Raw genomic sequence first — 23,372 nt, 5'->3', positions numbered from 1 at the left:
CTGGCGTGAGAATCTAATAGAATGATGGATGAGAACGGAGAACGGGAAAAATACAGCAACCCTAATGTTCAAGTCCCCCGCAGCCAATCAGAGCGCGTGCTTTCTTCAGCGCCACCACCAAGCCCGCCACGGCCAGCATGCATGTGGGGGATTCCATTCTTGTGCTCCTCGCACACTAGGACCACGTCGGCAGATGCGTTCACTCTTTGATGGCGAGCAGTTCTCCCTCTTGAGCAGCGACCCTGTCTTTTTCAACTTTTTTGAAAGGGGGGAAATGCTTGCAAAGAGCTTCGCCTTGAATGGAGTCGCCTGAATCTCCTCTTTCGTAGCCGGCAACGTCGATTCGGTGTTGGAACAAGAGTGGGAGCATACAAGGGCGTGAAATCAATAGCGTGGCGGTAGGTATGCAAGTGGGATAGAGCTAGTGCATGTTACAATCAAATGCCATCTTCAGGCTCCACGCTTCATGCGCGTGAAGAGAGGTCGATGACATCGCGCGCCACGCGCGATGTCTTTTCTAAGCCTCTCACGTAATTGTACATGATGGCGAACGGACTGCATTGATTCGCACAAAGAACAAAAGCCCACGGTTAGCACGGCGCTCCACGCCTCTGGCGTCAATGGGTGAACAAGCGCACTACTCACGCAAAAGGCGCAGCGTGCGCAGTGACATTGAGCAAGTACACAGTGAACATCACGTTGCTGTAGATGTTCATGATGATCGGGACGACCATGGTCCACCGCGAGCGCGGCGGGTCGCCCTGCACAGCCATGCCGGCGTCTGGGTCCTGCATTCCGGCCGCAAGGCCGATCGCGACACCGCCAATGTTCAGCTCAATGTTCGCGGGGTGCTGAGCCGGCGCACCTCGACCTACTGCAGGAGCTGGAGCTTGAGCTGGAGCAGGAGCAGGACCAAGACCAACGACGACGGCTGGATCGGGCAGCGGATCGGGCGGCGGCAGCGTCGCGGTATCCAGCATGGGGTTGAGGCGAGCTCGTACGCCGCTTCCTTGCTGCCGTTGCTCAGCTCCCTGCCGCCGCAGGTGACGACGCTGCTTCCATCTCTGCCAATGAGCAGTAGTGAACAGAGCCCCGACCGTGCGCAGCCACTCGTGATCGAACATGATCGCAGCGAGGTGTTGAAGGTTCGGGCGGATCCGTTCCAGGAACACATTCAGCACCACCACCTTCACGACAATTTGAAGCAGGAGTGTTACGGACGCCGTGACGAAGACGAGCGCACCGAGCATGATGGCGAGGCGTACGTACGCGTCCCAGCTGCTGCGCGACGCATCGACAAGCGCAGCCATGTCGCCCGGGCGCACCCGGCCGGTGATCAGGCGTCTGCCGCGCTGGGAGAGGTAGATGTCAAAGCGCGACATCGCCGCGCGGCGCTCGTCACCTAGCAGACCAGCAAGCACGCGGCGGTAGCCCTCGCCGGCGCTGGCATCGGGGAACGTCCAGTCGGCACCAAGCCAGCCATTGGTGTACGTCTGGCGAAACCAGCGCGCCGCCGCGCTTGAGCCCTCGAGAAGCGAGACGAGGTAGTCGATGAACTGTACAATAGCCAATCCGGGCCTCCCCTTCATGAACAAGAACGACTCCATCAGCGACCACGAGCTCGCAGCCGGGCGCATATAAATCGAGACCGGGTAGCCGCCCCACCAGTTGGGCCAGAACGGGCCAAAGACCGCGACTGACGCATGGATGAGCACGAACAGCGCTCGCCCTGCCCAGATGCGTCGTTGGCTGCGTATGGGGATGGGAGCACCGGGGAGGATTTTCGGCAGCGGCATCGGAGCCTGCAGTTCTTCCTCAAGGTAGGCAATCGCAGCGCTGGTAGCAACTTTGACGAGGAGCCACACGAGCTCGATCGCACCGCGCCTGCTAGCGATGACGAGTGTCACGGCGACTGACGCGCGCGCGAGGCCGATAAACATCCTCCCAAAGGACTTGCGCAACGCCTCGATGTTCTCGTGCCAGTATTCGTAGAATGCGTGTAGCACAAGGCGTACGATGCCGAGAAACCCGGGCGGGTAACGCACGGCGACCGATTGCGACGGGTTTCCGTGGCGTTCTTGAAAACGTGCAAAGCTGTGCTGGATTGTCACTTCGCGCATCCCGCGCGCTGCGGCGCCGGAGCGCACCACCAGATCGGAAGAGGACGCATCGGCGACAATGGTGGCCTGCTGTATCAGACGCCACAGTTCGGACGGCATCGGCTTGCGGCTCTTCTCGTTGCTTTCCCCCGCATCCGTCCCTGAGGAGTTCCCGCTTCCTCCAACGGCGTCGCCAACCGTTCCTACGCGCCATCCACGGCGGGCCAGGTGAGCCTCGCGCCAAATTTTCTTGATGTTCGAGCTGATCACCGTGTAGGACCGCAATGCTAGGGGCTGTACTATTCGGTCATCATTGATTTCCATGCTTTCATTCTTTCCTCCGTGTACCTTTGTTTCTGGCCACCCGTCGTCGACTGCGCTTAGATCGTAGTAGACAGGGTCGTCGCGCTTGGTCTCCTGCACGAAGTTGATGGCGTCAATGGATGCTCGTGCGAGAATATCAACCTGCGTTGGACACAGCCGGTAGGCTCTGTTTCCAAAGAAGTCGTCGAACAAGAAGTGCTGGATATGGATTGCCGCTTTGTCATCTGCGAGCGAGATGCGGTAAGGCGGAGGCGGGTCGCTAAGGGTGTACAGAAGCGCCTTCTGCAGCGGCGGGATCGTGCCAATCGCGCGAACCGTATGTATGCTGAGGACCCCGGCCAGAAGTGCTCCCACTGCCACGCCAGCAATGGCAAGTATGACCCGGAGCGGGTGGCAGTTAAGCGCCCAGATCATGACGGAACCGCCACGTGGCGGCTTTAGCCGGTAGCGAAACGAGCACTGCCCGCAAATGTTGGCGCTCGAGGGCGACGTGCTAGTCGTCCGCCAGCGGTAAAGACATTGCGCATGCACCCACTACGGGGGAGGAAAGATAAAAGGGTAAGAGAAGAGGATGTGAACCGACATACAAAGATAAAGTCTGAGCGAAGCGCACTTACCTTCATCGAACCGGCGCAGCTGCAAGGTGCTATAAGAGGTCCGAGGTTGAGCCCATTATCATCAGCCTCACCCTCTTCGCCCAGGCACATCCGACAGACCCTCTCTTCTGCCGCATCTACCTTGTATGGAGGAGCTTTTGGGCCATCGTCGTCAGCTTTTGCTTCGCTCGCCATTTGCGGTTGCGGCTGCGGCCGCTGGGGCTGCAAAGACCTGTTCCTTTGGGCCCACTTGCGGGACCTCAGCTGTTCAGCCTCGATGTTCTGTCTTCGTAGGGCACCGGAGGATGACTCGGAGATGACGCCCTCGCGCTCGAGCTCGACCGAGACGCTGCGATGGATCTTATGGACGGCTGTGCGGGCGGTGGAGAACCAGCCTTTCTCTTGCCTTGGCTTCCATTGTCGTCGCCGTCGCCGCCCCTCTTCTCCATCGTCAAACGGCCCAGCACTGCTGGCTAAGTCGCTGTTGACAAGCTCGCCAAGTAGGCCACCGAGCTGATCGTCGACATCGTCCGCCTCGAGCTCGTCATCCTCAAAGATCCGGTAGCGCTGGGCCCGCTCGGCCAGCTGTTGGGCCAGCTCACGGTCAATGTCTGCGTCTATGCCGGTCTCAGTCATCGTTCTGCCACTAGAGTGGGACCTCCATTCGATCAGGGTCCTCCCTTTCCCTAAGCGGCCCCGCCTTTCCTTCCGTGCCGGTTGTGATCCTGCAGAGCAAGTGTTCGCGTACTATATAACCTGAGTCCCATGGGGATAGGATCAGCCAAGGGGGCAGGCTGCTGGAAGGGGCACCGCCCGGAAGCTCTCGGCCGAGAACCCGAGGAGCACCGCTTTGTCCTTTATGGGGAGCATTTGTATGGGAGATGTTGTATGGTGCGGCGATGGAAATCGGCACAGCCAACCACGACAACGCACATGCATATGCACACGCACACGCCTGAGGCTGCCGCCGCCCGCCATTCCCTCTCTTTGCACCCATCGCTCGCCGCCCGCCTTGCCCAAGCTGGCGTACCTGCACCGGCCCCTCATCTCGACGCGGCTGCCGTCGCCGCAGAGGCGGCCCCGGTTCCGGCTGGTCGGTTCGCCCCTTCCTCCGTATGCTTCCCTCTGGCCCTCCCACCTCTTTGCTATTGCTTCTATAAGGAGCGCTGGTCGCATCGCCGGCGGTGTTCAGCCTCCTCTCCTGCTGGCGACGCACTGGAGTACACCGGGGCGGCAGCAGCAGCGGCACGCTTGGATGCTGTTCACTTCACCCTCTCCGAAAGGCGACGCTGCAGCAGTCGTTGCTAAAGTTGATGAAGAATCGTCCTCTTCGACAGCCTCTCCCGCTTCTCCCCAATCGCCAGTGCACAAGCTGCTGAAACTCGAAAAATCACCCGTGAAAGATCAGGCGGTGACCGTAGTTGGCAGTGCAAAGTGGAACAGTGCAGCGAACCCTGCTCTCGAGGCGGACCTGTCGGAAGCCATCGCACAAGAGCTCCGATCTGAACTAGAATCTTTTACGACAGTAGGGGAAAATGCTACATGGATGGAAGAAACCACAACATCAGCAACATCGAGCAGGATCCGCCGCCCTCCCTCGGCCGTCTTGTCTGATCAACATCCCCCTTACAGCATCTCCCGCTCATCCTCTCCCGCACAGCCCACCAGTCCATCTGCAGTGCGAGCAGGATGGCAGCTGCTGCCGACCGAGTCTCCCGCGTCACCGCGGTCGGTGTCAGCGCTGCAGGTATACTTGCCCTCGGCGGACGATGGCGTCTTCATCCGTAGACCGGGCGAGGCGTGGCAGCCCGTCGACGCACCATGGTACCATGGCAGCACGAGCGGCTCTTCCCCTCCACGTGTGTCGACCAGGAGCTTCAGCAGCACATCTTGCCAGAGCGCCAGCGCGACGCTCAACGGACTCCTGTCTGATCGGACGCTGCCATCTGGCGATGGCCACCAGCAGCCGCAGCGACGAGAAGAGGAGCCATTGAACGAAGACAGCTTGCTCATGAAAGGCCTGCAGTCCGTTTGGGATCGCTTCGCCGGAACTGCAGGACCGCCTGATGTTGATGGCGTCATCCGCACACCTTCCGATCCAAGCAGCCTGAGCAGATACCAGCACGCAAACGCAGGGAGCGAGACCGACGCATCTTCACGCTTCTTTGACACCATCGCGTCGCTGCGGGGGGTAGCGAGCACAGCAGAAAATGGAAACAAGTGGGTTGAAACTCACCGGCAGGAGATCGAATGTGTCGTCGATCGAGCTGAGAGCAAGGCGCAGAAGGAGGGTGCCACCGCCGCCTCCGCTGGCTGTGACGTTGAGAAGGGCCTGGACGTCGAGGGAGGCGAGCACGGAGGGGAGACGATCACGCGTCGGCAATCACTCCTACGTGCGCAGGACACATGGCTGACACCCAAGCTGCCCGTCTGCTTCAGCCATGGATTGTTCGGGTTCGACCAGCTGACGCTGATGCCGTCGGTCACCATCTCGTACTGGCGCGGTGTGATCGAGGCGCTCGAGGCGAACGGGTGCGAGGTACTAGTGTGCCGCGTGCCGATGTCTGCGAGCATCCAGGAGCGCGCGGCCGCGCTCAAGGCACAGATTGAGGAGCGCTTCGCCGGCCGCGAGATCAACATTGTCGCGCACAGCATGGGCGGGCTCGACTCGCGCTACCTCGTCTCGCAGCTGCGCCCGTCGTTCAGCATCAAGAGCTTGACGACGATTACGACGCCGCACCGCGGCAGCACGTTTGCCGACTTTATGCTCGACAAGGTTATCGGGCGTGACAAGCTTGCACGCCTGCTGAGCATGCTTAAGTCAGTCGGTCTACCCGGTGGCGGACGGGCGTTCGAGAATCTGGCCGTCGACGCGATGCACGAGTTCAACAAGCGCGTCCCGGACCACCCAGCGACGCGCTACTACTCATGGGGCGCGCAATTCACGCCGAGCGTCTGGAACGAGTTCCGTATCCCGCACGGCATTATCTACGAAGCCGAGGGTGCCAACGACGGCATGGTTTCCGTCGAGAGCAGCAAGTGGGGGCAGTACCAAGGTACCCTCGACAACGTCAGCCACCTTCAGATCGTCGGCTGGCAGACCGGCGGCGCGCTCACCAAACTCGTCTACGGACCCAACTCAGTTTTTGACGCCATCAGCTTTTACATGCAAATCTGCGAGGATCTGGCGAAAGATGGTTTCTAGAGAAGAGGAACCCGGGGAAGGGGGAAGAAGTTGAGTTGGTTCGATGCTGGAGCATGTCCTTGGCAACTTGTTATGCTTTTTTTTACCATGCATACAATGCTGCCTTGTACAGGCCTTTGCACAGATTGTGCACTAATGTACGCAATGGATTTTCCAGTAGCTCAACGCTTAAACGAAATTAGAACATGGGTACACCTGATTGGTCTCACTATTCAGACAACTGAAAGTGCATGTCATGGAGGATGAGGAAGAGCATTGCAGGCATATATTGATTTTGCGGAACGGAGAGGGCCCAAGCTTGCTCAGATACCCATTTACTACACGCCCTTTAATTTGGTGAATTGTTGCTGGAGGCATTCATGAAACCTGGGACACAAAAAGCGAATCAATTCATCTGATCTAGGCAGATCTTTCAACGCGGTTTCCAGAATGGTGTTCTAGCCTCGAAGATGAGCACCCCGGGATAACCAGCACCGGTTGATGCATACCGCCGCCCGATTGCGGTGTTGGTAAGCTGGGGCACATGTGGAATGCTGACACCAGCCTAGGTCTGGGCACTGAGGAAGGATGACTTTGAGAGATAACGCCTGCCAAGATACCTTGACTCGGAGACTCGAGATGAACACGCTGGAGGCCGAGTGATGTGAATGCACCTAGAGCTTCCTGAAGCCAGCGGCCCCGCTCACAGTTTGTTTCAGCCTATAGAGACATTCTACCTCGAGGCTGTCTGCAGCATCCTGCTGCAGGTGTCCGCTTGTCGGTCTCTTCACTTCAGGCTGACACGAACTGCACAGCTAAACGGCAAATGTGTAGTGTGATATGCACTTTGACAGGCGTCAAACAGCCAGCGGAGGAATGTGGCTCAGCCATCACTTTCGCAGGTGGGTCGCGTGACATTCTACGCTCCCGCACCTACCAGCCAGTTTGCACCACCGCTTGAACCCATACAACCGCCCCAGACCGCAGTCCGCAATCGAGTTAAGTTGCGTCGGAAGCTCCGACTCACGTTTGCGCTAACCTGTATTGATTTACATTGAAGGTAGGCGCCCAAGGCTCCATGCCAGCACGCTTGCTCGCTGCGCTCCCCGTCCCAGTCCCAGTCCCAAATCGCGGCATATGAGGCCCTCAGGTACACCACAGACCAGTACACCATGGCGCATGCGTACCTGTACATACCCGCTCCCCCGTAGAGTTGGCCTGGAAACTATGTGGGCCTGCACCGCAAACCCCCGAATCCCGGTAACTTCTGAGCCCCTTTCCCCGAGAGCTTACCGTAGCCCCGCAAGGGTTAGAAAATTCACCGAGTCTGGTCCACTAGCCCAGTCACTCCGGGAGGTTTGAGCTCCTGGGAACCGCAAGGAAGCTGCTTTTCCGGGCCCTGGTAACCCCCAGATTTGTGCTCTGGAGGTAGAGTGGAAGAGGTTCAATGAGTTCGCCATTTGGCTGGCTAAGTAAGGAATGAACATATAGAGGCTTTACGGGAGGTTGGCGGAGCTCTATTTCGAGTAGCCCCTTCCCAGAAAGGCTTGACAGGGGTTTCCGGGAGGGTTTTATGTATTCAGGGGCTCGGTATTTGCCAGGTTTCCGGCCAACTTTACCCCCCGGTCAATTAATGAGACGAGCTGTCGACGACCTCCCTCGGCTCCTGCCATGGAAACACTGTCTTCGTTTTCTTTCCAGCAACAACAACACTAACACAAACGTTGCTGATTGCCACCCAGGCTTGAGCGCGAGAGCTACGACTGCACGCAAAACGAGAATGTTGATATTATCACTTTGATGTGCGACAGCGTGTCTCCTTCTCACCTCTTCGTAGCGTGGTTGCTTGCGAATGAAATGGTCCCATTCGAATGACCCTGCGTCATTCACCAGCAGAGGCATTCACTCGTGATTAGCATTAACCAGGATAAAAAGGCAGAATATTCAACACGCTGCTATCAACTGCGGAGAGTAGTCAAAAATGTCAAGTCTGAAACTTGATTAATGCAGGATGCCAAAGATACACTTACCAAGACTGAAAGCTGGGACTGTGAGCTCAGGCGCATACCAGAAGAGAATAGGAAACATCAGAAACGGCGGCCGAGTCATTCAGCGCGTTTCCACCGAAGTTTTCCGCACCGCTCTTGCTGGCGATAGAGGATGACCCCAGGACCAAGTGGAAGGGTTGGTGGTTGGTGAGGTGCTACTCTTTACTTGGTTGCTGTCAGGATCTGCAGGACAGGGTGGCGCGAGCATCGGTTACGACGAGGAAGCAAACCTCAGCTAAGAGATAGATGGGCAATGTTTGTAGCAAGAAAACTGTTCATTCACAATCGCCTGGAAGAATCTTCCAGGGAGGTTGACCAGCCCGAGTGGGTTTAAGTACATCGTTGATGCACTCAAGTATCAGCTCGTCTGAGTAAGTCTGGTCCGCGGAATGGTATTGCTGACCGAGGCCAACGTAGTTGAGCTGGCAGACGCCACTGGCAGCCTGCAGCTCGGAGAATATGTTGCCATTGCGAGAGATGTGCAGCTGGTATAGACCGTTTCAGGGCGGCTGGTAAAGTGTTTCCATTGCCCGGGTACTTTTTCGCGGAAATCTGGTCCAAGCTGCTGAACGACATGACACTGGAAGCAGCGGAAAAGAAAGGAAGCCGTAAAGATGGTGGTCTTCATGATGGTCGTTTGGAAGAAAGCGTGACCTGGCGATAGATCGAGACTGTGTTGATGAGATGGGAAGAGGAATTGAATGTTCTGGGGATAAGGGTAATACGCAGAGTTTGGCACCAAGACGTAGCTCCCCTCTTTTAGAACCTTCCGTTGGCCTTCTTGCATGAACCACTCGTTTCGAAGGCAGAAGCAGGGTCTCAGGCAGTCAGAGGGACGAGCGATGGAATATGAAAAGACTAAGGTGAAAAGGCTCAGAGCTCCCCGGACGGATGGTTTCTGGTAATGCTGGTGGGAACTACAGTCTCGAAGATAGCGTTTGTGCCAGGGTTACAGGGCCAAGCCGGGTCAAGCTGAAGTGCTGTTTCCGCGCCAAGCCTCCGCGGCTCCGCGGAAAGTTTATTATGGCATGGGTATCGTCGCATTGCAAGCCGGGATTGTGAGGAGAGCTCTCTATGTCGAAAATCTAAGGTCTGCGAGATGGTGAGAGCCACTGGCGCAATAAAACCCTGCACGGCCCTCTCCTTCGATATTCATAGCAAAGATGTTTGGTTGCACGTTAGCAGGGAGGCGCTGCGTCATCCGAACTGTAAAAAGCGCGAAAACATGACTGCCGGCAAATTGCTGGGCTGAACGCGGGCTTATCGCTGTTTTTGCAAAGCAACATCTCGACGCTCGTATGTACATGTATCGAACGGGATGATGAGGGCGCTCTCGGGCCAATGCTGCACCTTTTAGATGTTGTGTGATAGTCCCATATTCCCATTGCGGAAGCTCCGACATTCATCGCGAAATTGCGCCTGTGTCACATTCTGTCTTCACAGCTCCACAAACGTGGCAGGGCCTGCAACGGCCGCAGGAGAGGCGGAAGACGGCTGCTGCTGGACCCCCGTACACTCGAAAAGAGCGCAACACACCGAATTAATCTGCAATAAGGAGAACACGACAGTGCAGCCGTTGTGCAGCCGATGCAGCAGAGTCAGCCCCGCACTCCCCAAATCAGTCCCAGCTTGCCGTTTGCACCCATGCTCTCTAACGTTTCAGCCTGCTTCACCTCATGACTGACCCCTTTGGGTTGCAATCATGCGAACTACTGGGGCCCTCTGATGATGCTTCCTTCAGAACAAAGCGTCATTTCATTGAAGAGCGAGAGACTAGCTCGACCCTTGGGGCCCAGGTAGCCATGTATGTCCTTGCGCTAAGACACGAGCCTCCAGCTTGAACGGGCCAACTTCACCTATTCATTATGAACTGCTGCAGCATTCGGTGGAAACCGCTGCGAATGGTGACCGGGATGAGCAGATGGGCGGATGTAACAAAAGCTTAAACGCTGGAGCGTTGAAAACTCGCTCAAGATCTCACTCAGATCTCAGATCTCAAATGAGAGCTTATCGCTCATTATCAACGTCAACGCTCAACGCACTCAACCCCCAAGCGCTCAATGCGTTCACCCTTGGCTCAATGCTCGACCGTGCTCGATCCTCTCAGGGATAAAAACATTGGAGCCTACTCTGAAATTGCCAAGCAAAGGGGAAAATGGGTTGAATAGCTGGACTTTGGTGGTAGGAAGCTTAGAAGCGCCAACAGCGTCACTATCATCGCTTGAGAGCTCTTGCGAATGATGCAGTCACTTCCCAACTCTTTATCTCCGCGCGTAGCCGTCCTTGCTCCCCACTTTATGCAATTCCCGTGAAGCGGCCAGTGGAAGGTAAAGGGTGGTCTCTTGGGAAGCAGGGCGACGGACATCCGGAGCTAGCTTGGAAAGATCTGCAATGTCACGTGGAAAGTTGGCGCTGCATGAGGCCTCCCCACGCGCTGCACTGAGTAGGACCTCGCTGAAATGCCTCCTCCGAATACTCTGGACGATTACAGCACAGCTCCCTCCACGCGGACTATGTCATCCTCAACTTGCCCGTTGCCGACCGCGAAGAACCAAAGCCGATCTGCTTTGGTTGTACAACTTTCATCGCCTCTTCATAGTTGAACCTATGCAGACTGCGAGACAGAAGCTGCGAAGCGTATACTTCCAGGAACTTCATCGCGCAAGTTTCTTTCCCGTCTGGCAAGGCCACGTTGGAAACCGGATGATCGGGGTGAGGTGCTGCAGCGTGCAGAGAAACAAGCGGGCAAGCAAAGCACTGTGATGTCCCAGCGACGAAGGCGCGACCGCACAATTGTGGCGGTGTGACCTGCTTGAATACATTATCGATACTATTACAACAATCGTTGGCGACCCAAATATGGTGTCACGCAAGGAAAGCGAGCCACCTCGTGTGAAACGTACGCAACGCTTTTCTCCCATTCGCTGCAGAATTGCCACCATCGTTGCATCCTTCCAAAAGCCCATGGGTCACCCTCGACGGCTTGTAATCGTCCCACCGGTAGCGGACGGAGCACACTTCCTCCTGCAAGGCCTGCCACTCCTCGATCATCTCTGGTTCCAACGAGCATGTCCGAACTAGGATCCACTTAACTTTGGTGGACGATGTTGCTGCTGCTGCTCGTGAATCCAACGTCACCGAAGGATCGTGTTTCCTTTCCTGAGCCTTCTTGCTCGCGGGAACAGTGGCCAAAAATATGCCCGAGTCGGTGCTGGCGCCATCGTCTTCGAGGTCCATGCGCATCTCGCTGAGCGGCTGCATGTTGCGCACAAATGCCACGCAACGGCCCTGGGAGGTGAGCAACGAGATGCGCTCCAGATTTTTGGCTCGTGTCGAAAGCTTGTTCGCGACGTTTGGCGAGAGTGGCATGTCCGGCATGCCGCTCCCGAACGTAAACGGGTTGTTCATCAGATGTGCTGGAAGCTCTCCATTCAAGCTCTGCAGGACAAGTCGATGGATACGCCCAGTCTCCTGTGCTGGATCGGATGTATCTTTCGGACTGCTCCAAATGAAATGCCGCAGATTCTGCATCTTCGATATCTCGTCTCCATCTTCCACCGCAAGACTCGTGTCGATGAGGTGCAGCTCGATGACCTTGTTAAATATGGGGGCAGAGAATGCGCCGACGAACGAATGCGGGTTGACGCAGGTCAAGCGCTTTGGTTGGCACGCCGTTCCGTAAGCAAAGGCTGCGTCAGGAACACATAACCCTCCTGAGAGCGCAAGATTGTCGACTTTGCGACATGATCGCAAGATGAATTTTGTGTACGTATACACTTTGTCTCTGAGGTTGACTGAGCGGCACATAACGGACTCGGGAGGAGCCAGGGCTGAGAGCAAATCGGAATCGAGCTCTGTTGGGCCTGTTGAGGCAATGGAATCATAATTGACTTCAGTGGCCTGCAAAACGGATTGGAGTTCGCCGGTACCTACTCACCAATCCATAGCGACTTGACCTTGCGCCCAAATTCTGGGCGACTACGCAGCAGGGAAGCGAAAGCATCGATCGCATGGGCAGAAGAGAGAGTCACTTTTGCGTACACATGTTGTGACAAGCGTTCGTAGATGTCTCTTGAGAGGGACAGCAACTTGGGTCCGACCTGTTGGTCGACCGATGCGAGCACGAGGATCTGAAAGAAGATTTCGTACGGCAATGTGCTGGCTTTTGATACGGGCACGTCCTGCCGACGATTTTGAGATTGGGTGGCGGACTTGCTCCTATTGTTCAAGTCTGCCGCAGGGGCCCGAGAGAACAATGCGGGAGTGGGTGACATGGGGCTTTTACAGCCAGGAGCAAGTCACCCATGCTCAGACGAGGCTATCCGACAGCGTTTGCAATGGTTAGCTAAGTTCCGGATAAAGTATGGTTGGCCGCTCAGCTTGGAAAGTTGGTTACCTACAGTCCAGACTAATCGATCAGTCCAAAGAGTCAAGCACGTGAGCTCTCTTCACATGTGAGAGTGTTCACGCAAGGAACTGGCGCACAACTCTCAACTTAGTACTCAGCATTTCGGCCACTGTAGTATCAACTTCGCAGTCCACAACCCTAAGATCCTCCTGCGGGGTTTGAATCTGATTCAAATGACCCCCCAATCGGTCCTGCATCGAACAGAGCGCATACGACTTGTTCATCTACACACTACAGTTACGGCTTAGTTGATTATTGGCAGCCTTCTGCCTTCATTTTGGGAGTTGGGCATGGAGGCCGAGGCCATTTGGTGGTCGCCCAACCTCTTGGGACCTTCGTCAGAACCTGAAATGAGTGCATATACATCCATAATGCTGTTCGTGATGCGAGTGGTGTCTTTGGGTGGGAAGGAAGGCAGGGGAGAACGATAGAAGACGACGATGGAGGACGAGGATACGCTAGGCAAGCAATTTTTATTGATATGACGGGAGGTGAGGTGAGAATCAGTTGTGGAAGCCGCACCATTACATCTATGTTGCAAATCTTTTTTCTATGCATTGCAAAAGCAACCATACTGTTACTCAATAAACTGATGACATCAGGGACGGCTGGCGATTGCAGCTACCAATACTTCTCGATTCTCGAGACATGAAAACAAGTTCGGACTTCGGAGCTCGATAAATCTGTTGACGCCTATGATATATGTTACATATACGATGTTTCATCGGGATGCTGCCACGCTTCAGATGCGGCACCAAGAAGCACGCCCTGCAGCCCTTTAAGCGTCATGTGTCGTAGTCCGGATGCCATCGTGGGGCGCTTTGCTGAGACTGTCGAACTTTTGCCGGTCCAACTCAGACGTGATGCTGCAATCCTGCTGACCTTGCTCTTGCAGCTGCTCTTTGACAACGTTCGCAGCATCTGCATCGTTGGCGATTTGCATTGGACCCTCGCGCCAGCGCATCAAGATAATGATCACAGCCGACATGAAGCAGAATGCGGCGCTAACGGACCAGCCCATCACGTAGTGTGGCTTGGTGCGGTCTCTGGTATAGTTTGGACGAGTCAGTCTTTTGCTCGCAGCGCTGACCACTATGTTCCACTCACGGCCAAAGGAATGACCCATAGACGGAAGAAAAGTTGCCCAACCTAGAAAGCATTGGAGGAGAGATAATCATCAGCATGAAAGTGGGTGGGTTTCCGAGAGCGTCTAGACTGACGAGTTAATGATCGCAATCGCCACTGCTCTCTTCTCTGGTGGGCTCCGAATAATAAGCGTTGCGAACGAGAGGAACACAGGAAGGGCTGTCCAGATACCGGCAGCGACAAAGCACAAGACTGCAAAGCTTGCTTTGGGTGGAATGACTGCAATCAAAAGAGCGATTAGGATATGAGATTCGAGCGAAGCCTAGCCGTCATTGATCGCCACTCACTTGACGCTTGCACAATGCACATGAGGCCCGCAAGGGATATGAATGCAGTGGCGTGGAAAGCCTTGTCGCGGAAGTAATCCGAAGAAAAGTTGAACGTCACGCTAAACACGAACGCGACGGCGTAAGGGATGGAAGAGTACAGCTGTGCATCGGTCCCTTTGTAACCGATCTGGGAGACGATGGTGGGGATAAAGTAGGAGATGGTTCCTGGGGGGCAATTTATGCGTCAGATGAGTCCATCGCTTACAAGACACCTTTCAGTCTAACTCACCAGCTCCCGCAATGCCCATGTATGCGACCGTCAACGCCTATGCAAGAGACTGACGGTCAGCCAGAGCAATCGCGCCAGTAGACGGCTCGAGCAACGCACCCAAGTTTTCCAGTCAGCGACAGCCATGAAGAAGGCTTTCTTGTGCGTGATGTCCCGGTCGACATGGCCCGTACGAGCGGCATCGCTCAGTATCCTTTTGGTTGCAAGAGCCCTTTCTTCGATTGTCAGGAACTTGGTGTCGCTCGGGTAGTCTGGGAGGATGAAGAAGGCGCACAGAGCGACGAAAATGGTGCAAACACCTTCGATGATGAACAGCCAGTGCCACCCTGCCACGCCGGCCAAGCCTTGCAATCCATTAATGAGACCTCCAGCCAGAAGACCGCCTGAGGGTGGTATGCGTGGGTTGAGTACGTAATTGCATGCACTACGGCACGTATTGGTAAGCTCACCGAATGCCCCACTCAGGATGGATGCTGAGTAGAAGATGGCAAATCTAGCAAGTGTACCAGGCGTCAGCAGCAATCGAGATAGACTGGAATGAGCGAGAGTCTACCTTTTGGCCGTTTCGCTGGGCTTGTACCACGAAGACAAGACGAAGAGAACACCCTGCAAGCACAAAGGCAGTGAGCGCGAGCGCGGATAATCTGGTTGGTAGGGTGAACATGCGGACTGACGGGAAAGAAACCAGACTCAACGATACCAAGCGCCTGTGTACCGAATGGGCGCAGTCAGCTGTCTTCCGAAGACTGGCGACTAGCGCGAGAGCCAGCTGCTGCTCACAAAACGAAGGCCAACGAGGCTGCCAAGGTTGTGCACACCACGGAATGCGACGGTGAGACAGCCCCAGATAAGCATGATGGCGGGCAAGAAGAGCGATGGACGGGTCCTCGACAAGATCATGTTGGACGGAATCTCGAAAAGCCTTCGAATGGCAGGCAGAGAGTCAGGCCTGAATTGGTTTCGATGTAGGTGCCAAGGTCCAACTCACAGGTATCCCACGAAGAAAATCAGGCTGCAGGTCAGACGTGGATGTAACATGGTTCAACCAAATCCTGATTGACAGAAGCGCACAACGATACACCCGAGCAACGCACAGGCCTAGCGAGTATCCGGTTGAGTTTAGGTTGAGGTCCTGCTGCATTCCACCGACTTTTGCGTTTCCGATACTGAGAACGGAAGCAATCAACACCATGTTGGCGATCAGCAACGCCTTCGCCACCATCTCATTTGAACAAGTATTTTGGCTTACTTTGTTCGGTCGATCTGTGAGCACGTCGCAAGAATGTCAGTGGTCTCACTCTCGCTCGAATTCAAAGGAAAAGAAGTGTCATTCACATAGTTTAGGACGTCTTTACGAATGATGTGGCCACGGAAAGCAAAATCGCCAGTCAAACTGTCTGCACATGCCAATGGTCGCTCGTCGCCACTCCACTCACACATCAGCCACAGGATGGGCATGAGCCTCAGGTCAATCTTACGTACGAGTCTCCGCTCCGCATCGCTGTTGGGCACGTACGGCTTCCGCCATGCCGCCTGGCCCTCAGGCGTTGAAAGCAGCTTGCGCGTCTGCCTGGAGACCGGCAGACCGTCAAAAGTGTCACCGACTTCGAGTGCGGGCGCCGTTCCACATCCCGGGGCGGCGGTGTTCTGCGATAGCATGCCTCGAATGCCCATTGTAGTGTGCGTGCTTGTGTGTGTTCAGCATGCTCTGGGGTTGTCGGGCCGAACACAGTCGCACGTCTTGCAAGTTCGAGAGGACGGCAAGGGCTGCGATGTTGCGGGATATAGGATGTCGTATATAATTCCCTGCTGCTGCAGGTGATGATGATGATGCTCCTACTGCTGCTGCTGCTGGTTGACGTAGAAGCCGAAAGCAGGCATAAGGAAGGGCTGCTTGGATGAACAGGCTTGCTTGTGTTATTGATACAATACAATTTGAGCGATTCCCGCTTGGTGCCTTGACGAACGCTGAACGTGCGAGCGAGAGGCGCCAAGGCAACGGTGCTGCATACGCCACGGCTCGAAGTAAAGAGAAGAGAGCCGACAGCAGCAGCGCAATGTAAGATGACCCCCGTTGCCTCGAGCCTCACAGTCAACAATCGACCGCCTGCGCCTCGTCGCACTCTGGAGACCGGCAGCCATCCCATGACGACGCGGGGAAATAGGAGTGAGCACGATATGGGCATCATCAAATATCGCCGAGCATGATGCCTTGACGTGGGGGAGACTCTTCGAGTCGCCTACATGAAACAGCTGGCACGCTAAACGGCGACTCACCGCTCTATTCCGTAGCTAGTTGAGTACATACTTTTCAAGCGGAACCGAATGTTGCCTTTCACTTCTCATAGGCATGACTTTAGCGAGCGCACATCCTGGCTGTGACTCTATGGGGACAGTGGATGACCATGGGCGAAATCATCCCCGCTAATCTCCTAATCTCCCACAGTCCGCACATAATGCATATCTGCCCAACACATTAAATGGAAGCTAACGATGAGAGCTCGGCTCCAGGGCAGGACTTGTATCAAGTCAAGGGTTCCCTGCGGTCCGCACGAGCCTGCAGGAGGGCGTAAAAATACCTGGGGAACCATGTGACGGGGCGACAGCCAGGCACGGGAACTGATGACGGCGCGCAGCATTTGCAGGAGAAAAGCCTGAGCGGAATCAAATCACTTCGGAGGTTCCCACGCTTCTTGGCACTGGGGCCCCGGTTACATATCAACCCCGTTCATCTCCTAGTCTCTTTGCTAGCAAAATGCAGTTGGAATGCCCAATTGGCAATTGCTATGCCCGACGTCGTGCATCTTGCGCAAGGTATATAGTGCCGCCTTGAGTTCACAGACTGGCTTACACATGTGCAGGCTGTATACATATGTATTTGGTATTCTTCCAGCTGACGGCCATCTGATGGAGGTTGGCGAAATCGTTGCTTGCGAGTGGTTGTTCTGTCTGTGATCAGTTCGAACCAGCTGTCGAATTCGCTGGGTCGTAGACATGCCTGGGATAATTGAACTGTTTCTGATCTGCGCACTGTAAGGAGAGAGCGAGAAAGGTACGTATAAAGTGTACACTGTACTACATGGCAACATGGATCATCTCGCGACTGATGGCCAGCTTTTCCCAGAACACGAAGAAATGCACCGTCAACGCAGGGTAGTAGGCGCTGATGGATGTTGCTAATACTTGGCAGATTGCTTCTTATCACCGAGTTGGCTCGATACAGCTCTCTGTAAGCAATTCGGTGCGCAGCCTTTGATGAGATCCTCTGTCTTCGTCAATAAAATTTCCCTTTTCAGCACAGCCGCCCGAGCCGGCCCGACTAGCCGAAGGAGGTGGAAGCAACAAGTATATGGTGATTGCGTGGCGCTCTTCCCTCGAAAGACTTTGCCTGCTTGAGGCGTCCAAGGCGTCAGACGGTCAGCAGAGTATGCTGCATGCTCCTTTGGATTGTGCAATGGTGCATTCCCTTGTCACCTTTGAGGATGACTGCAGAGCACTCTCCTCCTTCAAGGCAGGGGGCATGCGCACGCGAGCGCGGCCCATCGCTCGCATGTGCTTTGGATGATCAATGGTCAGTGATTTAATACCGCTGCTACACAAGCTGGTGGCCTTTTCCCCTGCTCCGTCGTCCTGTATGCTTCCATTCACTCCTTTGAGGGTTAGATGAATGATCGCGGTGAGACGGGAGAGAGACGAGGCGGTGGCGCGTTCTCGTACGAGAGAGCCGGCATATGGGTGACCAGCAAGGACCGGCAAGGCAGCCCCCAACGCGGCACTGCGCCACTGTCGCATAGTCGCTTTCTTCGCGCACCCGCGCTCTCTCACCGATAATATGCGGTGATCGATGCATCTCTCGAGTCCAACGACATACAGAAGTGCACCATCGTGCACTCGTCTCCCATGCTTGCATCCACAGGCATTTTGCATCGTACCAAACCGAGCGAGCACCTGTGGGGCCGCTCATATTGGTAGGGGCAGCGCTTACTGGTATCGAAGCCCTGGATCCAGCCGTCTCAGGCAACGGATCAAAAAGAGTGAGCAGCATCTTCCGGAGCGATCGCGCAGCAACGCCCAGCCATGTGAGTTGTCTGGTTCTTGCGACGTGGCCTTGCACCCGCCCATTCTCACTCATCATTATCCTCATCCGGATCTGCATCGGACAGGCCGCGCTTTGAGGACCATCTGCCAACCAGGCCGGTCGATCGCGACAAGGCGGAGGCCGAGCTCTCGCTCAATGTCAAAAAGGCAACCTCGCCCGACGAGACGGCGCCGAAGCAGAAGCATGTCCGAAGTGAGCGCATCCTCCATATCAACGGAGGGGTTAGCGGCAAGTTGTATTAGGAAGCTCACATATGTCCCGGACATTTCTTCTATCGCGCAGAATGCATCGTCTACACCTGGGATTACCACAGCTCGCAGTCGATTTGGGCCAGCCTTCGCGTGCAACCCATCCTCGGCGACGAGGTGCAGACCTTCAAAGCTCTCATCCTCGTCCACAAGGTTCTGCAGGAAGGCCACCAGATCGTCCTTAAAGAAGCGCAAGAGCAGATCGGATGGTTCGAAACGTGCTCCAGGACAGTGGGCGGAGAGAGCGCTCGCGGATACTCCACTCTGATCCGCGCCTACGTAAACTTTGTCCTCGCCAAGCTTCGGTTCCATCGGCATCACCCAGAGTTCAATGGACTCTTCGAGTATGAAGAGTACATTTCGCTCAAGAATATCGACAATCCTGATGAAGGGTGAGTCGGTCGTGCTGAGGGTCCCCCTCCCTTTCCCGGAGGGGGGTGGGGTGGGGTGGCTGGCTGGAGGGCTGACCACACTGCCGCTGACGTACACACATTCAGCTACGAGACGATCGTTGACTTGATGGAGCTCCAGGACCAGATCGAGCAGTTCCAAAAGCTCGTATTTGCCCATTTCCGCGGCTCGGCGACTAACGAATGTCGCATCGCTTCTCTCGTGCCGCTCGTCAAGGAGTCGTACGGCATCTATAAGTTCCTCACATCCATGCTCCGCGCGATGCACAGGCGTACGGACGCTATGGATGCGCTCGAGCCGCTTCGGGCAAGGTACAATCACCAGCATCACAACTTGCGAAAATTCTACTACGAATGCGCAAACCTCAAATTCCTCACCAGTCTGATCAATGTGCCCAAGCTAAACCACGTGAGCTTGGAGACTTTGTGGGAGTTAAAAAGGGGCTTCACGCTGACTGCCCTTGTTTTTGTACCACCAGGACCCGCCAAACCTCTTCGACAGCCCGGATGCCCCATCGCTCCCCACGCGTCGGGCCACGCCGCCGCCGTCTGGGCCCTCGCAGTCCGAGATCGACGAGCAGGCGCGGCTGCTAAAAGAGTACGAGGACAAGCAGCGCGCCTTGAAGGACCAAGAGGAGGCGGAGCGGAGAAGGCAGGAGGAGCTCAAAGCACGGCAGGCCCGCGAGTTCGAAGAGCAGCAGCGACTGCAGGCCGAGCAGCAGAAGCAGGCGCAGGATGCGCTGATCCGCGCGCAGATGGAACACGCCGCCGGTGGGCGGATGGCCGAACTGGAGCGCGAGCTGCTGGCGATGCGAGGGCAGTACGAGCGAGATCAGTTGATGCTCGAGCAGTACGACCGCCGCGTCAAGGCACTCGAGATGGAGATGGCCAACATTGGTGCCAATGTCAATGCGCAGCTCGCCAGCAAGGACGACCTGATCCAGCAGCTGCAGGAGCAGGTCAACATGTGGCGCAATAAGTACGAGGCGCTCGCGAAGCTGTACAGCCAGCTGCGGTCGGAACATCTGGACATGCTCGGCAAATATAAGCAGCTCCAGCTAAAAGCAGGCAGCGCACAGGAGGCGATCGACAAGATGGAGCGCATGGAGAAAGACGTCAAGGCGAAGAACCTCGAGCTGGCGGACATGATCCGCGAGCGCGATCGCGCGCGCTTCGATCTGGACCGCATCAAGGCGACGCAGAAGGAGGAGTTCGACCGCCTGAAACGCGACCTGCAGTTCGCTAACGAGCGCGCAGAGGACGCGGCGCGGTCCAAGAGCTCGGAGATGTCGACAGTGATGCAGACGCTCAATCGGCAGATTGCCGAGCTCGAAGACGCGCTACGCGACAAGGGCCGTGACTCGGAAAGCCATCTGCGCAAAGTTAAGGATCTGGAGGACACCCTGGCGCAGGTTCGAGAGGAGAAGGACGCAGAGATCGCCATCCTGCAGGAAGGCATGGACGAGACGATCAAGCAGATGAACGGTTTGCAAGTGGTGCGTTTGCCCCTTTCGGACGGTCATCGGTGCATCGGCAGCTTGGTACTAATGCCTCATCTGGGCTTATTTCGTTCCGTAGAATCAAGGCATATCCGAAGAAACTGTCAACGCGCAACTAGACACCATCATCCTCGACAACACCAAAAAGCTGAACGGCATCATCGACTCGATCCTGCAGGCTTGCGTAGAAAAGGTCGACGATGCCCTGTACGAGCTCGAGTCGCCGTCTGCCAGCGGCAACAACACTGCCACACCCGAGTACGTGCTGTCGATGATCGAAAAAGGGGCCAATTCGATCGCAGAGTTCGCGACCACCTTCAGCCTGTACCTGACGCAAGAGGCAGGCGGCGAGCATGTTGAAGTGATCAAGAAAGCGAATCAGTTCGCGCAGACTAGCAGTGACATTCTCGTCTCTGCAAAAGGCATCACGCGTCTTGCACAGAGTGACGAGGCAGCAGACCGGATCGTCTCGACCGGGCGTTCGACCGGCTCCTCGTTGATCCGCTTCTTCGAGTCGCTCCAATCGTATCGACTGGCGGGCGTCGGCCCTACGCAGCGCAAGGATGTCGTCGCACGGCAGATGATGGAGGTGCGCCAGGCGCTGTCTTCCCTGTCCACTGTCGTGGAGGGCATGGTCAAGGCTGGCAACCACATGCTCGCAAATGCCAATGGCGACATTGGCGACATCGTCGAGCGCGAGATGCTCAATGCAGCCAATGCCATCGAGCAGGCTACGCAACGGCTGCATGTTCTGCTGAGCCGGCCCAAGGACTCGTCGCGCTTCTCGAAAACCGAACTCGCTGTACACGACGCGATCCTGGAGGCGTCCCTGGCGATCACCAAGGCAATTGGGGGCCTGATCAAGGCTGCTACCGACTCGCAGCAGGAAATTGTCGCTGCAGGCAAGGGCAGCAGCACGAATCAGCAGTTCTACAAGAAGAACAACCGCTGGACAGAGGGCCTCATCTCGGCTGCGCGCGCCGTCGCGTTCGCGACGACGATGCTGATCGAAGCAGCTGACGGCGTCATCATGGGCACTCACTCGCTCGAGCAACTCATTGTCGCTTCAAACGAGGTCAGCGCCGCAACGGCGCAGCTCGTCGCGGCGTCGCGCGTCAAGGCAGAGTTTATGAGCAAGACGCAAGACAGGCTCGAACGCGCCGCCAAGGCCGTCACGGATGCGTGCAAAGCGCTCGTCAAACAGGTCAAAACGATCACAGACAAGCAGATGAACGGCCAGGAGGATACGGACTATTCTACTATGGCCATTCACGAGTTCAAGGTCAAGGAAGTGAGTTTCGCCTCACGTCCACCCGACGAGGCTTCATTGGATTATGCTGCTGAGCTCATGCTGATGCTTGCGGCCCCGAATTTTCTCGCTCACTCTTCTACTCAGATGGAACAACAAGTGGAAGTCCTCAAGCTCGAAAAGGAGCTCACGCAGGCTCGTCGCGTGCTTGGCGCGATGCGTCGCGCTGGATACCATGCAACGGAGGACGACGATTAAAAGCAACAATCGCTCTGATCTTTGCCCGACAGAAGGGACCTCGCAAAGCGTTGATGACGTAGTTGACGTCCCCGCTGAGACCCGCTCTGGACATTTCTGTATTGCATCCATTTCGAGAAGCTTTATACATGACCTCCCAACGGAAACTCGGTGCTCAGCACAAAGACGCGAGCTGCTCCCAATCTGCATGGCGCTGAAGATGCCCACTTGATCGGTGACTCGCCAATACGGAGCTGATCCGGCTTTGAGCCTCTGCGATACATACAGTCACAAGGCAGCCTTGGGATGCACATCTCTAGGTTCCTCGCCAACATCCACGATTTCCATGGCGCCGTCGTTTACCAGGAGGGATTTGAGAAACTCGCTACGGGTGCCACCCTGAGCCGTCGCACGGACCTCGAGGAACCCAAAAACACAATTCGAGCCATTGGATTTTGAATAAGCCTTGCGCGCGACGATCGCCATTGCCGATGAGCCAAGCTTGGAAAGACACAACAAGCTTACGAACCACTGGTTAATAGCGAAGGGTGGAAGGGACGCAGGCCCAAGAAGCTGATTGCACAAGCTTTCCTCCGACTCGTATCGACTGGAGCCGGACGCTCTAGTAGTCTGAGGTCTGGACCTTCCATATTCTCCTCGGCATCACCATCGGAATTCTCAATGCCCTGTGGATGCTCATCATCTTCCCTACTGGCCGCTTCATGCAATACCATAACTGGGTCTCCGCACTCTGGACCCTTCGCGTCCTTGACCACCGTGGCCAGCCTGTCTCCAAGGCACACTTCAATGCCCTACCAACGGTTGCCCTCTGGATCGCTGAGCACTACAGCACGTTTGCAGACGGTTTTCTAGGCACCCTGACCGGCACGAAGGCAGTTGCGACTTCCAAACTTGGGACCAGCGTCATGGGTCGCATCTTCGGGCCGTTACCCTTTCTTCAAACGCCACGGGGTACCCCCTTTCACGCTCACTACCAGAGTGACTAGCCACGCAGGATGACCAGAACAAGAGTCTGGTCATCTTGCCGTAACGCATCATCAGCATGACTCGGACGCTGACGCGCCACTCCATCTCTCGACGTTCTAATTTCGCCGTCGAAAATGACGAAGACTTCCATATCTACCTGGTCTTCGCGAACTACAGCTATTCCGCACTTGTCTCTTCCGAAAGATGGACGCTAACTTCCTCTTTGAGCTCCTTCTCAGCTTTGCGAAGCCATTTGGAACGGTTTCTTACAGCATCTTTT

At 55.8% G+C, this 23,372-nt stretch overlaps 7 protein-coding genes across 7 annotated transcripts; 3 read left to right on the top strand and 4 right to left on the bottom strand.

Moving 5' to 3' along the window:
* Nucleotides 1-37: 37 nt before the first annotated feature.
* Nucleotides 38-3,734, bottom strand: K437DRAFT_273247 (uncharacterized protein). Its single transcript, XM_013388929.1, has 3 exons — nt 3,041-3,734; nt 646-2,957; nt 38-555 (listed from the first exon to the last, which is right to left on the bottom strand). The coding sequence occupies exons 1-3, from the start codon at nt 3,653-3,655 to the stop codon at nt 465-467; spliced, it is 3,018 nt and encodes a 1,005-aa protein (XP_013244383.1). The 5' UTR covers nt 3,656-3,734; the 3' UTR covers nt 38-464.
* A 1,701-nt stretch (nt 3,735-5,435) lies between these two features.
* K437DRAFT_217271 (alpha/beta-hydrolase) lies at nt 5,436-6,116 on the top strand (the record flags this gene model as incomplete). The annotated part of the gene is made up of 1 exon (XM_013388928.1): nt 5,436-6,116. A coding segment is annotated over one exon (681 nt), but the record flags the coding sequence as incomplete, so codon positions are not given.
* A 610-nt stretch (nt 6,117-6,726) lies between these two features.
* K437DRAFT_283630 (uncharacterized protein) lies at nt 6,727-7,663 on the bottom strand (the record flags this gene model as incomplete). Its single annotated transcript, XM_013388927.1, has 3 exons — nt 6,727-7,018; nt 7,231-7,390; nt 7,497-7,663. The coding sequence occupies 3 exons, from the start codon at nt 7,661-7,663 to the stop codon at nt 6,878-6,880; spliced, it is 468 nt and encodes a 155-aa protein (XP_013244381.1). The 3' UTR covers nt 6,727-6,877.
* Nucleotides 7,664-10,503: 2,840 nt separating this feature from the next.
* Nucleotides 10,504-11,065, top strand: K437DRAFT_77074 (uncharacterized protein). The gene has a single exon (XM_013388926.1). The coding sequence runs from the start codon at nt 10,643-10,645 to the stop codon at nt 11,012-11,014; it is 372 nt and encodes a 123-aa protein (XP_013244380.1). The 5' UTR covers nt 10,504-10,642; the 3' UTR covers nt 11,015-11,065.
* Nucleotides 11,019-12,623, bottom strand: K437DRAFT_255271 (uncharacterized protein). Its single transcript, XM_013388925.1, has 2 exons — nt 12,189-12,623; nt 11,019-12,114 (listed from the first exon to the last, which is right to left on the bottom strand). Exons 1-2 carry the CDS (start codon nt 12,523-12,525, stop codon nt 11,117-11,119), a joined length of 1,335 nt encoding a protein of 444 aa, XP_013244379.1. The 5' UTR covers nt 12,526-12,623; the 3' UTR covers nt 11,019-11,116.
* Nucleotides 12,624-13,319: 696 nt separating this feature from the next.
* Nucleotides 13,320-16,158, bottom strand: K437DRAFT_76958 (MFS general substrate transporter). The gene is made up of 15 exons (XM_013388924.1): nt 15,800-16,158; nt 15,699-15,712; nt 15,613-15,626; nt 15,458-15,529; nt 15,352-15,375; nt 15,144-15,285; nt 15,038-15,070; nt 14,917-14,969; nt 14,813-14,856; nt 14,463-14,746; nt 14,364-14,400; nt 14,093-14,299; nt 13,880-14,024; nt 13,767-13,808; nt 13,320-13,705 (listed from the first exon to the last, which is right to left on the bottom strand). The coding sequence occupies exons 1-15, from the start codon at nt 16,035-16,037 to the stop codon at nt 13,438-13,440; spliced, it is 1,617 nt and encodes a 538-aa protein (XP_013244378.1). The 5' UTR covers nt 16,038-16,158; the 3' UTR covers nt 13,320-13,437.
* A 2,026-nt stretch (nt 16,159-18,184) lies between these two features.
* On the top strand, nt 18,185-22,260 carry K437DRAFT_76853 (uncharacterized protein). The gene is made up of 7 exons (XM_013388923.1): nt 18,185-18,442; nt 18,527-18,654; nt 18,745-19,102; nt 19,208-19,529; nt 19,600-20,616; nt 20,699-21,910; nt 22,016-22,260. Coding segments are annotated over exons 1-7 (3,150 nt in total). The 5' UTR covers nt 18,185-18,440; the 3' UTR covers nt 22,127-22,260.
* The last annotated feature ends 1,112 nt before the right edge of the window (nt 22,261-23,372 follow it).

This window comes from Tilletiaria anomala, assembly GCF_000711695.1.
Source record: "Tilletiaria anomala UBC 951 chromosome Unknown K437scaffold_21, whole genome shotgun sequence".
NCBI lineage: Eukaryota > Fungi > Basidiomycota > Exobasidiomycetes > Georgefischeriales > Tilletiariaceae > Tilletiaria > Tilletiaria anomala.
The sequence above is the reverse complement of the archived record's forward strand: the minus strand, read 5'-3'. Positions and strand labels throughout refer to the sequence as shown.

Bases quoted from the DNA above. Each gene is read 5' to 3' on its own strand.
- K437DRAFT_273247 (XM_013388929.1), bottom strand. From the start codon at position 3,655: ATGACTGAGACCGGCATAGACGCAGACATTGACCGTGAGCTGGCCCAA. The intron at 2,958-3,040 runs GTAAGTGCGCTT...CCTCCCCCGTAG, and splicing joins GCTGCGCCGGTTCGATGAAG to TGGGTGCATGCGCAATGTCT. The intron at 556-645 runs GTGAGTAGTGCG...GAATCAATGCAG, and splicing joins GCGCACGCTGCGCCTTTTGC to TCCGTTCGCCATCATGTACA.
- K437DRAFT_77074 (XM_013388926.1), top strand. From the start codon at position 10,643: ATGTCACGTGGAAAGTTGGCGCTGCATGAGGCCTCCCCACGCGCTGCA.
- K437DRAFT_255271 (XM_013388925.1), bottom strand. From the start codon at position 12,525: ATGTCACCCACTCCCGCATTGTTCTCTCGGGCCCCTGCGGCAGACTTG. The intron at 12,115-12,188 runs GTGAGTAGGTAC...TTGCCTCAACAG, and splicing joins GGTCAAGTCGCTATGGATTG to GCCCAACAGAGCTCGATTCC.
- K437DRAFT_76958 (XM_013388924.1), bottom strand. From the start codon at position 16,037: ATGGGCATTCGAGGCATGCTATCGCAGAACACCGCCGCCCCGGGATGT. The intron at 14,857-14,916 runs GTAGACTCTCGC...TACACTTGCTAG, and splicing joins CCCAGCGAAACGGCCAAAAG to ATTTGCCATCTTCTACTCAG. The intron at 14,300-14,363 runs GTGAGTTAGACT...ATTGCCCCCCAG, and splicing joins CATGGGCATTGCGGGAGCTG to GAACCATCTCCTACTTTATC.
- K437DRAFT_76853 (XM_013388923.1), top strand. The intron at 19,103-19,207 runs GTGAGTCGGTCG...ACACACATTCAG, and splicing joins ATCGACAATCCTGATGAAGG to CTACGAGACGATCGTTGACT. The intron at 19,530-19,599 runs GTGAGCTTGGAG...TTGTACCACCAG, and splicing joins ATGTGCCCAAGCTAAACCAC to GACCCGCCAAACCTCTTCGA.